This window comes from Chanos chanos, chromosome 9 (assembly GCF_902362185.1).
Source record: "Chanos chanos chromosome 9, fChaCha1.1, whole genome shotgun sequence".
In the NCBI taxonomy this organism is placed as follows: Eukaryota; Metazoa; Chordata; class Actinopteri; order Gonorynchiformes; family Chanidae; genus Chanos; species Chanos chanos.
Window position 1 is genome coordinate 26,551,134 of NC_044503.1, and position 15,204 is coordinate 26,566,337.

The 15,204-nt window shown below is 40.8% G+C and overlaps 2 protein-coding genes across 2 annotated transcripts; one reads left to right on the top strand and one right to left on the bottom strand.

The window, feature by feature from the left end:
- The first annotated feature begins 2,748 nt into the window (after positions 1-2,748).
- Positions 2,749-5,538, top strand: kdf1a (keratinocyte differentiation factor 1a). The gene is made up of 3 exons (XM_030785342.1): positions 2,749-3,781; positions 3,924-4,001; positions 5,465-5,538. Exons 1-3 carry the CDS (start codon positions 2,749-2,751, stop codon positions 5,536-5,538), a joined length of 1,185 nt encoding a protein of 394 aa, XP_030641202.1.
- A 5,698-nt stretch (positions 5,539-11,236) lies between these two features.
- nr0b2a (nuclear receptor subfamily 0, group B, member 2a) lies at positions 11,237-12,866 on the bottom strand. The gene is made up of 2 exons (XM_030784035.1): positions 12,178-12,866; positions 11,237-11,905 (listed from the first exon to the last, which is right to left on the bottom strand). Exons 1-2 carry the CDS (start codon positions 12,710-12,712, stop codon positions 11,664-11,666), a joined length of 777 nt encoding a protein of 258 aa, XP_030639895.1. The 5' UTR covers positions 12,713-12,866; the 3' UTR covers positions 11,237-11,663.
- Positions 12,867-15,204: the final 2,338 nt, after the last annotated feature.

The window sequence follows — 15,204 nt, forward strand, 5'->3', positions numbered from 1 at the left end:
CAATTCGGACTTACCTACACGATTTTGGAGCTTGAATGGATAAAAAACGCGATATCTTATAAACTCGGCAGAAGAAGCGTGTTTTTTCATTCACTTCCGTCATTTTGAACGGTGAAAAGAGATTACTTCCAAAACAAGAGTGAAGATTTCCTCATATGCGGTAAGTATTGAATTCCACAGTGAAACTTCTTTGCAAATGAATTAAAAGTGCCACAGCCAGCTTTAACCATCAACAACTGAAGAAACTGCCAGGTTTTGTGGATTTAAAAATGTTACCGCAGACTGGTTATCGAAAATCTCGACAAGAAAACAGACGTGAAGACGCAGCTTTTACAGTGGATTTATATGATACAAATTTGTCTCTGAAGAAGTACGATTGGTTTACGACCCGTCATTTAAATGACTTCGGAAGGCTATCGACAAGTAGATAAATTTAGACCTGCTTCATGGACGCTCTGTCAAGTAACTTGCAAGCAGTGCAAAATAATTTGAGGAGTTTTCCGTTTACAACAAGTATCCATTATTCACCTAAGTTGTGAATGTCGTACCCGCTTCGGGGGCGTTTCCCATGATTCTCCACTACTGCTTTACAGTTAGTGTTTCGCCTAGTATTGGTCTGAGAACGGGGATTTTACCGTCTTCTCCCTGCGACGTAAGGGTTAACTGTGTGATTGCGGACTCCGGAGAACCTTGCTCAAGGTGCAAACCAAGAGCAGTTCAGTGGAGTCTATGAAAGGATTAACTTTGTGTACTGTTGTATCCTGTAACTTTAAATGTGGTCGACTACATAAACAGGGATAGTGTAGAAGAGAGATTGCAGAACAAAGCGTCATCTACGTTTAGGCATCTCAGGATTAATCATATATTAATTATCCATTGTTATTTCCCCCGAAGCCCATCAGTGTTGATGTATGAGAACTGGATGCTATTTTTGCACCGCATTGCACAACAACAGCTAGCATTTTTTTAAAAATATTTGTTCTGCCAAATACTGATTCATACACCTTCACACGTCCCTGAGATGTAATAGACTACAGCACTGTTCGCTGTGTGGATATATTAAATGAAAACTTTATAATTTGTTTAGAAATATCTCTTGTACAATGGCAAATCAAACAAGAAACAAATAAAAGTTTCAGTTAAAATTAAACAGTGCACGTTAGATTAGCTTTAGTACACATAGTCCAATAACTGATTTATATAGTTTCACTTGGGGTGTGTGTGTGTGTGTGCGCGCGCGCGCCTGTGTATTGGTGGTGGTGGGGGGGGGGGGGGGGCAGTCAGGAGTAAAATAAGCCAGTTATGATGTGAGATTCAGTAATTTAGTATGAGAAAGGTATTCATTTAAGCCAGAATGAAAAATGATTGTTAAAATCAACGAAAATGTGTGTCACATGTACATGGCCTCAAACACATTTTTTAGGTGAAGGACTTTGTTAGTCAGACTAGTACAACTGAACTGGTGACATCTGACCAAAATATGTTTCTGTTATATACACATGACCACAGTTACTGGAATTGCTCACAACTTCAGACTTTCAAACATATAAACAAAATTTCCATCTGAATGAACAATAACAGTTTAAAATATCTTGTCCATTGCTCTGCACAGTTTACTTTAATGGTAGACTTGGGTTTTCACCCTTGAACCCATGTTTTCTTTGATTTCTTTGAAGTTAAATACATGTTTTAGACATTTGTAAACAACTTTGCATCCCAGCAATGTTTTCCAATCTTTAATTTTGAAAGAAAAAAAAAACAACAAAACAAAACAGTTACGGTTACATTAATTATCATTAGGTAACAGAATAACACAGAAGTTGTACAAATGTGGTCTTAAAATATGACTATTTCATGATCACGGTGCTAACACTGTTAATATAGTTTAACCTCTTGAATGACCCTTAGTGCTTGTAAACCAAAGACGTTTGTATGAGTGCAACTGGTAAATTGTGACGCTACACAGTTTGTGCAGTTCATGAAGGCTCCTCTCTTGTTTATTGGTTTAATTATTTGCCCCTCTTAATTGAAAACCCTCCCTGAAAGCATAGGTTAGTCAGAGGCTCGCCCATAGTCTCACTTCAAAAACAGACCAATGTACACAATAGAAACAGTGATAAAAATCTTAAATCTTGTCCTCTTTCTTTATCTTCTCTTATCTCTGGCCTCACTAATGGACACTGAACAATCAAATCTGGCCACATTCTCTTCATTGTACCAGAGACACAGAGTTAAAGCTCAGATGAAGGACCCAGGGCATAAGAACAGGGCCGTCTGAGTCAGGCATGCATGCAAATACAGTGGGCCTTTTATTGTTGTTGTTTGTTTGTTTGTTGCTGCTGCTGTTATTATTGTTTGCTGACTCCTAGACATGAAATTTATTTTGGTTTTTGTGGCAGGGTATAAAAATCTAGAACTATCACTTTAATCTGATAATCAGCCACAATGATTTTACCACAAAATTCTGTTGGTTTGTTTTTTTTTTTTGCATGCCAGCATTCTAATATTTATTGAGTAGTAGTTCATATTTTATCCAGATAATCACAGCTGGGCAAGTCAGATAAAGATCCTTAAACATCAAAAGTGAACTATGCTGCACTCACTCAAGTACCTTTTAAAACTTTTTATGTGCTCAAGTTTTGAACTATTTGTTCTCTTTGAATTTATAACGCTTTTTTAGAACTTTAGAATTTTAGAACGTTTCTGAATTTGTCTTCTTGTCACCCCAGGTCCTGAGTGCGGTGAGCCATGCCTGGCCACAGCACAGGGGCTAACCATAAGTCCTACTCCCACACACACCACCACACAGCACGCCCCAGGGCTGATGGCTACAGGCAGGGCCGCACCAGCTCCAGGGACCACACCGTCAGCCAGGAGTCCGGCCGGGGACACCACGGCGAACAGCCCCGCCACTCCGAGACCCAGCACTCCCGTAAAACGCACCATCGCCATGCCAACGGGCGGGGCTCCGAGACCTTGGGTTTCATCCCGGGTTCGGCAGACTCCCCTCAGGGCACGCATGCCTGTGGATCCTGTGCCTCTCTTGGCTGGAGCGGATGCAAAGCCCTCCTGTGCTGCGTTCTCACCTGCGGGCTGTACGGCACCCGAGAGCCCTGCCTTCCTGTTAACGAGAGCTCCACGGATACCAAGGTGAAACCCGAGCAGGAGCCCCGTCCGACAGCCAACGGCATTGCCTTGTCCAATCCTACTTGCGGGATAACACTGGAGCCCAGCAAAACCAGGTACTTGCCCAGCTCTGACAGTTTCCGTTACCAGGATGTCTGCATTGCAGGCAAGAAGGTGGATTACCCGCTCAACTCGGAGGCTCCGCCTCGAAGGAGCCGAACAGCCGGCAAAGGGGACAGCCAGCGTCCCATAAGCAACACCAGCATCTACTCTCGCGAGGATTTAGACCTGGATGACCTGAGCGACAGTGGCACGGACATTGACTCCCTCATCACCAAGAAGCTTCTGGAGCTGTACAAACTGCACCAGATCGAACAGCTGGCCAAGTGCACTTCCGACACCTCCTTCTCGCGCAAAACCAACGAGATCAGTGATCTCATCAACAGCATCGCTCAGGACTACAACCTGGAGGAGCAGGAGGCGGAGTGTCGGCTGGTGCACGGCGTCATTCGCATCAGCACGCGCAAGGCCAAGAGCCATTATGGCCACAGGAACAAGGACTACAACTCCCAGGATGCCTTGCAGCCGATCAATGGGAGGAGGGATGGAACCCTTCCTGACAGTGGCAACGAGACAATGACATTCACAAATAGCAGTGGTAAGCCTATCCAGTTCATTATCAGACCAGTACATTATTAAAAGCAAAATATGGGTATAGAGTAAAAACTTCCATATGGGTATGTTACCCATGACTTCTACTGAGCACATTCTGACACTTTGTTTCAATTCCCTCAAAGTGGAACCTGAGGTTAAGCTTTCCGATCCGACGCCTTCGGATGAACTTGCACGAAAAATGAGGGGCTACAGTAGCAGAAGTAAGTGTAAGTGCAAAACTCTTTCTCATGATATACAATATGACAAATTTACCGCACACACACACACACACACACACACACACACACACACTCTCAATCCACACTACTCATTATCTCATGGGTGCGGGCACAAGCTTTGAGACGTTTCGGTGGGGTGTTGGGTGTGGGATGGGGTGGGGTGGGGAGAAGTCGTTAACTCAAGTTTGGTCTTGGGGCATTAACTCAAAGACCAAGAGGCTTTTACGATTGTGTCCCACAGACTCACCATTCGTTATCAGTGCCCCGTTGTTAGCGTCTCATGCTAAAGGCGTTTTCTCACTCTCTCTCGCTCCTTTCCATTGGCATTCCTACCTTTGATCTGCCTCACAAGAGAATAATGCCTACACACACACACACACACACACACACACCCCTTCCATTTTCCTCAAACTGTTCTCCTTATGGCCACAAGCTCATTTTGCTTCACTTCTCATCTTTCAATGCTTCTGGAGGGAGCCAACCTCCTTAGCATGTTAACCTCCACAATGACCTATCAGGTCTCATGCATAGGACTCCTAACATAATAGGAGCGCGTTCATTATGTAATCCAGTGATGGTCTCGAGTTTCTAGCGATTCGCTGTGCTATGTGATCTTTCTATGTGTAGGGGATCATTTTGTCCGTGACTGTGAGACCTGGACTGCTTTGTCATATTTGGACACATATTTGGTTGAGACTTTTCTCCTTTTGTTCTTCTGGTTCAGGTTTCACAGTACATGCCATACTGGTCAAAGCCAGTAGCAATTTGGAGAGCAATTTCATTATTTATTTTGAAAGAGTTTTCTAGGGTGAAGTTGCATTTTCTTTCCATCCTTCTCCCACATATACACACACACACACACACAAAAGTCTTGTCTCGAATGATATTAGATGTTAGAATGATGGGTACCTGTCTCATTTCTGCATTTTCATTATCTATTCTGAAAGGTTTTTGAAGGATGAAGTTACATTCCTCCTACACACGCACAAGTTCTGTGTCAAATAGCTATCTGAAGTATTTAAATGATGGGTAACTGTCTCTGTGGTTTTTGCAATTTCATTACTTATCTTGGCATTTTTTGAAGAATGAAGATATGTGTTTTTCCCTCCTCTCTCTCTCTCTCTCTCTCTCTCTCTCTCACTCTCTCACTGTCTGACACACACACACACACACACACATACACTGAGACCTAAGTCAAATGGTTATCTCAGGTATTTGAATGATTATCACAGTTTCATAACTAGGACATAGCGGCCCTGTCTATGTTTTCTTTTACATTGAAACTTCCAGTAAGAACTATTAAATCAAAGCAACACCAGATAAAATTCGCTCAGTTGCTCAATGCAATAACACTCAGAGCAATTAGCGAGGTCGGTTAAGTCAGGGCCAATATTTCTAATTTTACGATTAGAAGATGACAAATGAACTTGTGCTTGTTTTCACAGCGTACTCCTCCAGTTCAGCCTACTCTCCCTACCAGAATGAGACAGATTCGTCCGGTGCTCCGTTGTTGCACTGAATCACCCCCCCCCCCCCCCCCCCTTTTTGTTTTTGCCTGGTCCGTACTGTATTTACCAAGTGTTCAAGTCTGTCCAGTGGTCTTCATTGCAGACACGTAAACCTAGATTACGGATGACTTTTCAATTCTGTGTTTTTGTTTGTTTGTTTGTTTATTTTGGTCGGTTTGTTTTTTGGAGCCTCAACCATTCAGTCTCCCTCCAGATAGTGTTTCAGTCCAGTAAGGTGTGTACAAACACAAAGCCTGCTGCAAAGAGAATAGCTTGAGAGCAATTCACTTTTTTTTTCCCCCAAAGTATCTTGCTATCCTACATAATGGTGAACAGAGTAGAGCTTAAACATCATGGATGCTGTAGGGCAACTTTATTTTCATTAGCATTTTTATATTCTCATTCATTTGCAAGACTTTCTTTTTTTTATTTGCACATTTTTTGTAAAAGACATTGATGGGATATTTTTAACATCGTAATGAGACTGTATAATAGACTTTTTTTTTTTTTTTGCATAACCGACAATTATGTGTTAGTTCACTCCAGGACGTCGTACAGAGTGCATATGGCAGCGTTTATTTTGGCTTGTACAGTCTTGACTCTGATAGCAAATAGTTTTAGATAAACTGAAGATGGTTTGTTTTTTTTCTCCTTATCTGTTCTTTTTTTTTTGTATTATTATTATTTGTACAGAAATGTTACAACTCTACAAGTTACTTCCTGGGCTTCTTTACCATAACTGAAAGTGTCTGTCTTGTGGAGTTTTGGTCACTTTTAAAATTCAATGTATAGTTTTATTTTTTATCAAAATAAAAAAGGGAAATGTTCTTATGTTCGTCTCTAATTGTTTTACTGTCCTTATTTCTCTTCTCTCCTCATTTTCTTTTTGTTTGTTTGTTTTTGTTTTTGTTTTGTTTTTTTTATGTGAGACTCTTTGTGTTTGACCTCAAATGTTTGCTGACCTCAAATGTTTGCTCCACTCTGATAGACATCGTGGTAAACAAGTTTTTGAGGAGGACATGATGGTAGTACTATGAGTGTGTGTATGTGCATCCATCCATCCGTGTGTGTGTGTGTTTGGTTGTTTACGGAGGGGTTGCGTTATGCTATGCTCTTTATGGACCAGAGTTCCTGATATGAAGATTCTGTTGGCAGAACTCAAACTGACCTGAGATTACCTCACTGATAAGCACAACACGTTTATCAGTGCTGTCGCTGCTCCCCAGAATCCGTTTTAACTGTTTGAATCTGAACGGTTTGCTTTACCTACACATGTTTATTGTGGATGTCTCCGTGCTTCGCGCGGTAGTTGGTCTTGTGTATATATGTTTTTCATTAATCATCATGACTCTTACTGTCGGCCCAATGTGTGTGTGGTTTTTTTTTTTTTATTTTGGCAAAACGGTTCACCTGGTTAACCTCAGCCACAGGCTCTCTCATGTTTGCCTTTCTTTTGCTCTACGTCGCTCGCTACTTTTTTTTCCCTCCTCTGAAGACTCGCTATAGTGTCAACCTCCTCCCTCTGTTTCCCTAAGGTCGCTGCGTTGTGAACTTGTTTAGCTGGTTTGACAAAAGAAAGGAAATAAAATCCTAGCGTTTGTCTGACTTGAGTTGCACATTGTGGAGGAGGGGCAATTTCCAGACAAAAAAAAGAGAGAGAGAGAGAGAGAGAGAGAGCGAGAGAGAGAGAGAGAAAAAGAGTCTTGCAGCTCTTAACACTTTCCCTACCTGTCACCATTTGCAATTCTTGTCATGGGTTACGTTCAAATATTTCATATCTGTCTGAAACAAGAACCGATTGGAGCAACTGTGAAAGACCTAGTGTTAGTTGAGACACTTAACACACATTGGGTGACTCATCTGTGATTGACTGTGTTAACAGTGAACTGCTTGCATAGTGGTGTTGCTGACATGTATGAGTGGCCTACTGTCTCTCTTGGCTCCCTGCCAAAAGTGCAGTTTTCCAGTTTTACCTGTATGATGTTGCGAGTCACCATTTCACAGTTAACAAACATTTCACAATCTTCTAAAAAAAAAAATAAGATAAACTCAGAATACTTGTTCTATGGTTCACTTCCCAATGGAGATTTGTTTAATGAAACTATACATTTAAATGAGTTTTCCTCCACCAGCGATCTAAAGGGGCTCTGCATCAGAATCAAGTCAGGATTTTCTGGATTGATGTTTGGACATCTGACAAATTAATGAGACAATGACATCTAACCTAAGAAATAAAACTTGTGAAAAATAATGATTTTCAATTTATATACTGCTTTTCAGAGACTGGAAGACAAAAATGCAGCATCGAGAAATATGAGAAGCCAAATGGTGAAAGAACAGAATGCACAGAGCAGCAAATTACAGAGTATAAAGAGCAAGCTGGGAAGAAGGAAGGAATTAAAAGTGGAGGAGGGGGCCTGAGGTGGGTGGACCTGGGTTTTCATCGTGAGGGTGGGTTTGGGTGGAGACTGAAAGACAGTAGGTGCCTGGGTTTAGTGAACAGTTTTAGTGAGGGTGCACCATAAAAAAAGCCTGTAATTTGTGACTGGATGAACCCTCCGTCCCCAAAGCAGACAAGCTTTGACACAGGCGGAAGGTGAACAGACTGGTAGAGGAGTGCCTCAGGTTCTGAGTCGGGGTGGCCGATTGGATAGAGTGACGAAAGCCTGTTGAGGACAGTTAGCAGTAAGATTTTGAAGTTTGTGGATTCTTTAATGGGGGAGCTAGTGCAGGTCTCGGGGGCTGGAGATGGATGTATTGTCAGGACTGAACATTTGAGCTGAAACACACAACTGGTTACTGGATCATCTGGAGTGTCCTTAGGCTGGTACTGAGAGAGATTCATCATTAAATACAGCCAACCACATACAATATGAACATATGAATAAGAGTTGTGGGAACTGGCTGAGAGATGCATGGCCTACGCTTGGCTTCCCAATAAGGAATGTGTAAACTTCGTATCCTTGCTAATACTATAAATACGCAGAACAATAGGGTTTTTATAGAAGCTGAGATGATGTGGTGGAATCCACTGGTAATTCCAGATGAACAATGCAGATCAGTTAGGAGGAGAGATAACAGTGCTGTAAATGAATAGTACAGCATAATATATGAAAATGACTCATTTTATTAAGGGTGTGTTTTGAGCCGATGAGAATGTGCTCTGTCTTGTCAATGTAAGCCTGAAAATCTATATAGGTTTCATCCAAGAGGTGGGAATTTGTTTGAGTCAGTGATTGGATTCTGGACAACGTTTCAACTTTTTTAGATCTGAAGTTCATCAGTGCAGAGGTGTGAAACCAGGCTGAAATGGTGTATATAACTAAAAAGTAAGGGGCTAAAGACAGACCCCTGAGGAACTCCTTTTGAGGCTGTGCTGGATCTGAAGGGGTGCTAACATGGTTTCTGCCAGAGAAACAGCATTTCCATTTGTTTAGCCTAGGGTGACTTAGAATTATCATCTTATCAAAAAGGTCACATGTTTCTGGAGCACTTTGGGCGTAAAAGTCTTGGTCAGGTGTACATCTGTTGTAAGGGATTCAAACCACAACCTTTCAGTTACTGGGCTGCTTCCCGCGCTACTCTGCTCCCTGCTGCCATACACTGTGCTTCCCAAATTTTACAGGTTTTGGTCCAGGAAGAAATGTGTCACTGGGTTAAAGGCTGCATTACAGAATCAGCTGACACGGGAAGATTGACATGAAGTGACATGAAGTCGCTGTATTGTGAAGTGAGCTAGAATCCAGACCGAAGGGGTTTTAATGCATTTAAAAATCTTTGTAACCAAGAACAAGTTGAATTTGGGGTGGTGATTGAGATTGTAAAGATTCACATTTACTCTCTTCAAGATGGGATTGGCCACATATTTTTTTTTCTTTCGGTTAGAGAGGATGTGGCATTGTGAGTAGTGACTGGTTAAACAGAGCTTTAAGTTAGGGGGTGGGAACAGGAAGGCAGGCCTTGGTGAGGAAGGTAGGGAGAAGATTAAGGGAACAAGTGGAGAAGAACGTCAGGCATTTTGGAGGAGGCAATGAGGGTAACTGCTGAGGGGCAATATTCTAAAGCAGCAGGAAGTGGGTCACTGATAATGAGATGGAGGGAGAGGGGTTTTTAAGAGTGCTGCTGGGGATGAAAGACAGCAATATTGGAAATTTTTGTCTTTGGGAAAAAAATGAAGTCAAGAGTCGCAGAGGTCAGAGGATCCAGAGGCCTTGAATAGTTTGGTGACAGCTAAAAAGAGTGCAACAGTCTGAACTGCGTCTACAGAGAAGAGGCCAGGTTTTACGATACGGAGAAAATGATTGTTGGAGAATAGTTGTAGTTGTTTTTTTTTCTCCAGTGTTTTCTGTGAGTCATGAGTTCCTGTAGAGTTTTTCCAGGCAAGAGCCACTGTTTCACTGTATAGAGAGTGGTTCAACTGGTTGTTTTCTTTTTTTTCCCCCTAAATTAAATGAATGCTGGGTGAGCTTTTAGCATCACCGCTAGGGGGAGACAGAGTAGCATTAAGTACAGTGGCATGCACTGCTTACAGTGTATACAGCTGGAGACATTGGAATGGAGCCAATAGTCACCTCTGCTGTGAAAACTTTTTTAAGATTAAAAAAAAAAGTCTTACTAATACAGAAAAATACACTGACATGCATTTAGTTTAGTTATTTATTTTCTTGACTTTGTGATTTAATTTATGCTTTGCAGATCCTTGAAAGATTACTATGTAGTCAGACCTCATCATTTTAAATTTGAAGAACTATTACATTACGCATCTATTAAGTACAATATGAAAACAAAAGCAGCTATTAAATAGAACAAATTAGTTCACTCCCTTGCATCGGGAGAGGCAGACAGGGGGGGAAAAAATCCTCAGTAACAGATGTTGGATAAAACTTTCACATTTTTGGAATTATATGAGAGAAGGAGCAATCCCATTAACGTGTGTTGCAGTTGTGCCTTTGCACTCTGAAGGAGTGGACTGTATTTTACAAGTGACTGGAAGCTCAAGTCAGGTAATCTCTGAACATGTGTGTAATTTACCGTGGTGTCACTGACCTCATCGCGTCATTGTCAGAGACTTCCTCTGGATAAACATCGTCCCGGCGGTGCCAGGCACGAAAGATGCGTACTTAACACGTTTCCAAAGTCCCTTTTACAGCACTGATGTAATTATTAGTGTTGTGACGAACATTACTATTAGTCAATCTGAAAATGACCTATGTATTCTCAACTAACTGGCTTTTTAAATCAAAACATAATTATGTTATTGTGACAGTACTGTTGTGTAGTTTTGAGAGCTGCTTCAGAGAGGGCGGTGATTTGTCTTTCATTTTTTTTTAAAGGAAAGTGAAGAAGTTTTATGAGCTATTTTGTCATAGAATAGTAGAATAGTACCCAGGCTTTTATTGCCCAGAAGTGGCTGATTCATTTTTCCTTGAGTTTCTCTTCACAGTCAACCCAAGGTATTATCGGAAACATTTTTAATCATTACGACTTCTTCTGAATAAAAGTTATTTACATTACAGTTTGAAGAAATGTAAGTTCAGCAAGACAAACTTTTTCACCTCTAGCTTATATATCACCTTAAGCTTATACACCTTTCAAGACAGTACATGTGTATATATGTAACTTACAGGCATTTGTTAATTTGTTTAAAAAAATAATAATTTATTTAAGATGTTGCTGAATACAAACATATTTACACCAAGCATGGACATCATATGTTTTCCTGTTTTGGGGCACAATATTTATTGGACTTTAAGAAACAAGCTTACAAAACTAATGTCAAACCACAGTATCATAGTATAAAACACGGCATTATAACTCTGATCAGAATTACTGTCCAGCACAGTGTATAAAAACTAGAAAAATAAACAAAACTGACATATGACCTTGATTATAATCTGCCATGGGGTAGAAAAATTCATCTTTGAGCATAAACAATAAAAAAAAATGTAATTTGTAACGATTCAAACATGGTTAAAGTAACCCACAAGTTTTTCTCAACTACATCTTTTTCGAATATCCATTGTCCAGCCCTTGTTACAAAGGGCGTATGTTCTTTGTCTAGTCCCAGCTTTCTGTTTAGAGATGAGCATTCATACAATGTTCGAGGATTCACCGGATTCGGTGTTCAGAATGCTCACTACCTCGTGAAAAGCATTTCGACAAGCAGGTCCAAAAGATGCGCCTGTCCAATGACTGGCCGGAAGAAGAGTTCTGTGATTAAGGACGGCGTGATGGTTTTCAAAGACGAGGCAGTGAGAAGAATTCGAGCAAAACGGCCTCTGTCCTCGGGATGAAGCGGGAAAACGACTTCCCTTAGAGCGTGCTGAGCCTCTTGTTGGAGACCCTCGATGAACAAAGAGGCCTTCAAATCTGAGACATCTGTTCAGAAAAAAGGGGGGGGGGAATTCAAGTTAAAAATACACTTCATCCTATTCTTGTGCCCTAAACCTGAAATCCAAATGTTACTGTTTCACTGCAAACTTTTCTTTTAAAGAAAATTTCATTTTCAAGAATTAAAAACATCTTCTGTATTGACCACTGCCTTGTGATATATAATAGGCTACAGTTCACAGATGATTCTAATCTATAGAGTCAAATATGAAACAATATTAAAATAAGTAAAAAAAATTTAATAAAATACATGTACCTACCAGGATTGAATATGATGGTGCCCTTGAGGTAGGCATACTCCTTTGGACTTAAATCCAAGCTCCAAAACTTCTTGAGGCAAGACATGATTTTCTCCACTCCTGCCAAGGTGGGTTGTTCGCGGTCGGAGTCATGGCTTTCTCGGTGATTGAGAAGTATTCTTTTCAGCATGCTAGGAGCCGGCGTATCGGTTACGTCAAAACTCACTCTTTCCTGCGCGAGACCCAGTATGAAGAGCGGTGCCCAGCAATTCTGGAGTAAGGTCAATTGATCTTTCAGTGGCAGTTGTTGAAAAGCCGGAAGGCTCTTCATAAAATGAATGGTTTTCACCAACACGCCTGAAGCGACCTGACACGTCTCTTTTGGCGTTTTCAGGCAAACAGTCCGTCTCGTGTCACAATGACATTTGTGCGCGACCAAGTTACAATTCAGGTTGTTATGGGTCGGCTCGTCGTTGTCCGTTCGGCTGAGAATATGGTACAGGATAGCGCTAGGCTGCCCATTGTTGTTATCTACACAATGACATTCGTAATCCATATTGTCAGACGATGACTGAAAGGCAAAATTAGTATCTGCTGAATCCTTAAAGCTGGAGTAGGCTATTACTGCGAGGAAACGTCCATATAAAAACCACGACTACCTTAATTCAAAGCAGGGAGGGAAAAGGAGAGTCGGACAGAGAGAGATGGAACCTGTGGGATTCACACACCTGTTTCAGTTGGTTCATCTATTTATAAAGGCAATTTACTCCGTTAAACCCGTGAACCTTGACCAGACATGCAAACGGCATTTGCTTTGTGAAAAACAACTTGCCCCTGAGCTATGTGGCAATTGGCTATGGTCAATGCCAAAGTGATAAGGTTTTCTCAATGAACATCCATCACTGGAAAGATTCCACCTTTTTTCCCTTTCTTTTTGCACGTATATTGTTGGACGATCTCCACGATTCTTAATTAGGCAGTTTTTGGCGGATGATTCAGTGGAATTTTCTTCCAATTATGATCGACACACCTTGTGACTTAGAGGAGTGTCACAGGGTGTAGATTTGACTGTGTTTTGAAGTCTTTTAAAAATGGTATCATTTTCACAGACTTGACTGCATTTATTCTGGCTCTTCTCCCTTAAAAGATTTCAGTTTTTCGCTGTCAGTTAATAACACTTCCAATGCAAGATTACGTAATGAAAGTTCTAAGTGACATCACCAATTTTTTTTTACTGATTTTTTTTTCTTTTTTACAAAGAAGGCAGCAAAAGAGGACCTAATGCACTGTACACAAAATCTGTCTGATTAGTGTCATTACCCCCCCCCCCCCCCCAAAAAAAAAGGTTAGCTATACATATGGCTTAAAATCAAAATGAAACATACACTGAATAGAACTGACCTTGAACAGCAGTCTGACACTTTGACACAATTAAAAGTCTGTTGAACAACAGGACTGTGATGCCATATGGAGTCACTCATCCTCTATGGAATTACTCATATTATATGGCGTCACTGATGTCATATTGAGTCACCATGACTAAGTAAAATCAACCCCTGGCTAGTGTGATAGTTGCTTATATCTTTGTGCACCAGCAAAAATGGAAGTCTTTAACCAAATGAAGTTGAAAACCATATCTGAAATGAGCTCTGTCAAATGTTCAATCTCTCGGTCAGCTTTGGGTTTGGTCAGCTCACTATGTCGAACAATTTACACAAATGCATTACAAGGTTTATTCTGACCATTGCATCCTCGCTCGCAAAATTTCCTCAGATTCTTCATGTCTTGACAAGAACTAAAATCTGTTCCATTTGTTATCTGTCTTTGTTGATAGGAGTTGTTTTTTTTTTGGTTGTAGTGATCATACCTGCCGTGTCCTGGTTTATTATCTATTGCCTGCACTGCCTGGCACTAAGGCTACAGTCAGATAAGCAAATTGCTTTACTGGTGTTTATGGAAATTAACAAGTAGCTTCAGTGTGGTGCATTTTGATAGCGTAAATTTGAAGATAAGATGTTGGCATGTTCATGTTTCTTGAAAGTTAGTGGGACCGCCACACACACACACATACACTCACGTACACACTTAAACAAACAACCAAAGGGGATGATTGGATTAGGCAGTAAACCCTGTTTTTCTTTTAGTTGTTGCATGACCAGTGTGTTAGGCACTAAGAAAATAAGATGATAGATAATCAATTGTAAATCAGTGCCGATCAATGTATTCTTGTTATTGTGCAAAGATATGTACATCCCCTTCATTTGTTATAGAAACAGCTTAACAACAGTCCAGCCAAGACTCCATCAAGACTAGTCAGGGCTCCCAAAGATGCACACTGAAAAAACCCCCCACAAATTTTTACATTTTTAATGTTTCATATTCATTGTCGTTAAACAGAAAATACACTTATACTTCAATTCGTCATGGAATTTCCCACAAAACATTTGTGTGTGTGTTTGTATGTGTGTGTGTGTGGGGGGGTGGTCTATCTATCTATCTATCTATCTATCTATCTATCTATCTATCTATCTATCTATCTATCTATCTATCTATCTTTATACAGGTAGATAAACAGATTTGCCTCCCATAAAAGAGCTTAAGGTTCACATTCAGTCAGCGGAGGTGAATGGCAGGTGACATGCAGGTGCTCAGGATTCCCTGTAGAATCTTGTCACTGTGTGCACATGCTCTAAGAACATTAGAAAAAAATCAGACTTGTTCTGGGAGAGTTTTAATGGTTCTTCATACTCAGATGAAGAGCCATTGCTCGTAAAATTGCTCCATGTATCGATGGTTCACACAGCAAGCGTTTCCAGAAGCTATTGCAGTCTGACCAAACCCCGACAGAAAAAAAGAAAAAACCAGCAGATAGTTTACAGGGAGGAAAGTAATAGATGTTTTGTACACATCCCAAATCTCTTACCTCAAACAGCTGCAAGTAAATGGGGCACAGCACAGTTCTCCTTTCCTGTCAATTATCTTTAAATACCTTCTGTTCATCGGCTGTTTCCAGACAGTGTTTAATACTCTGGCAATATGTTATGTGAC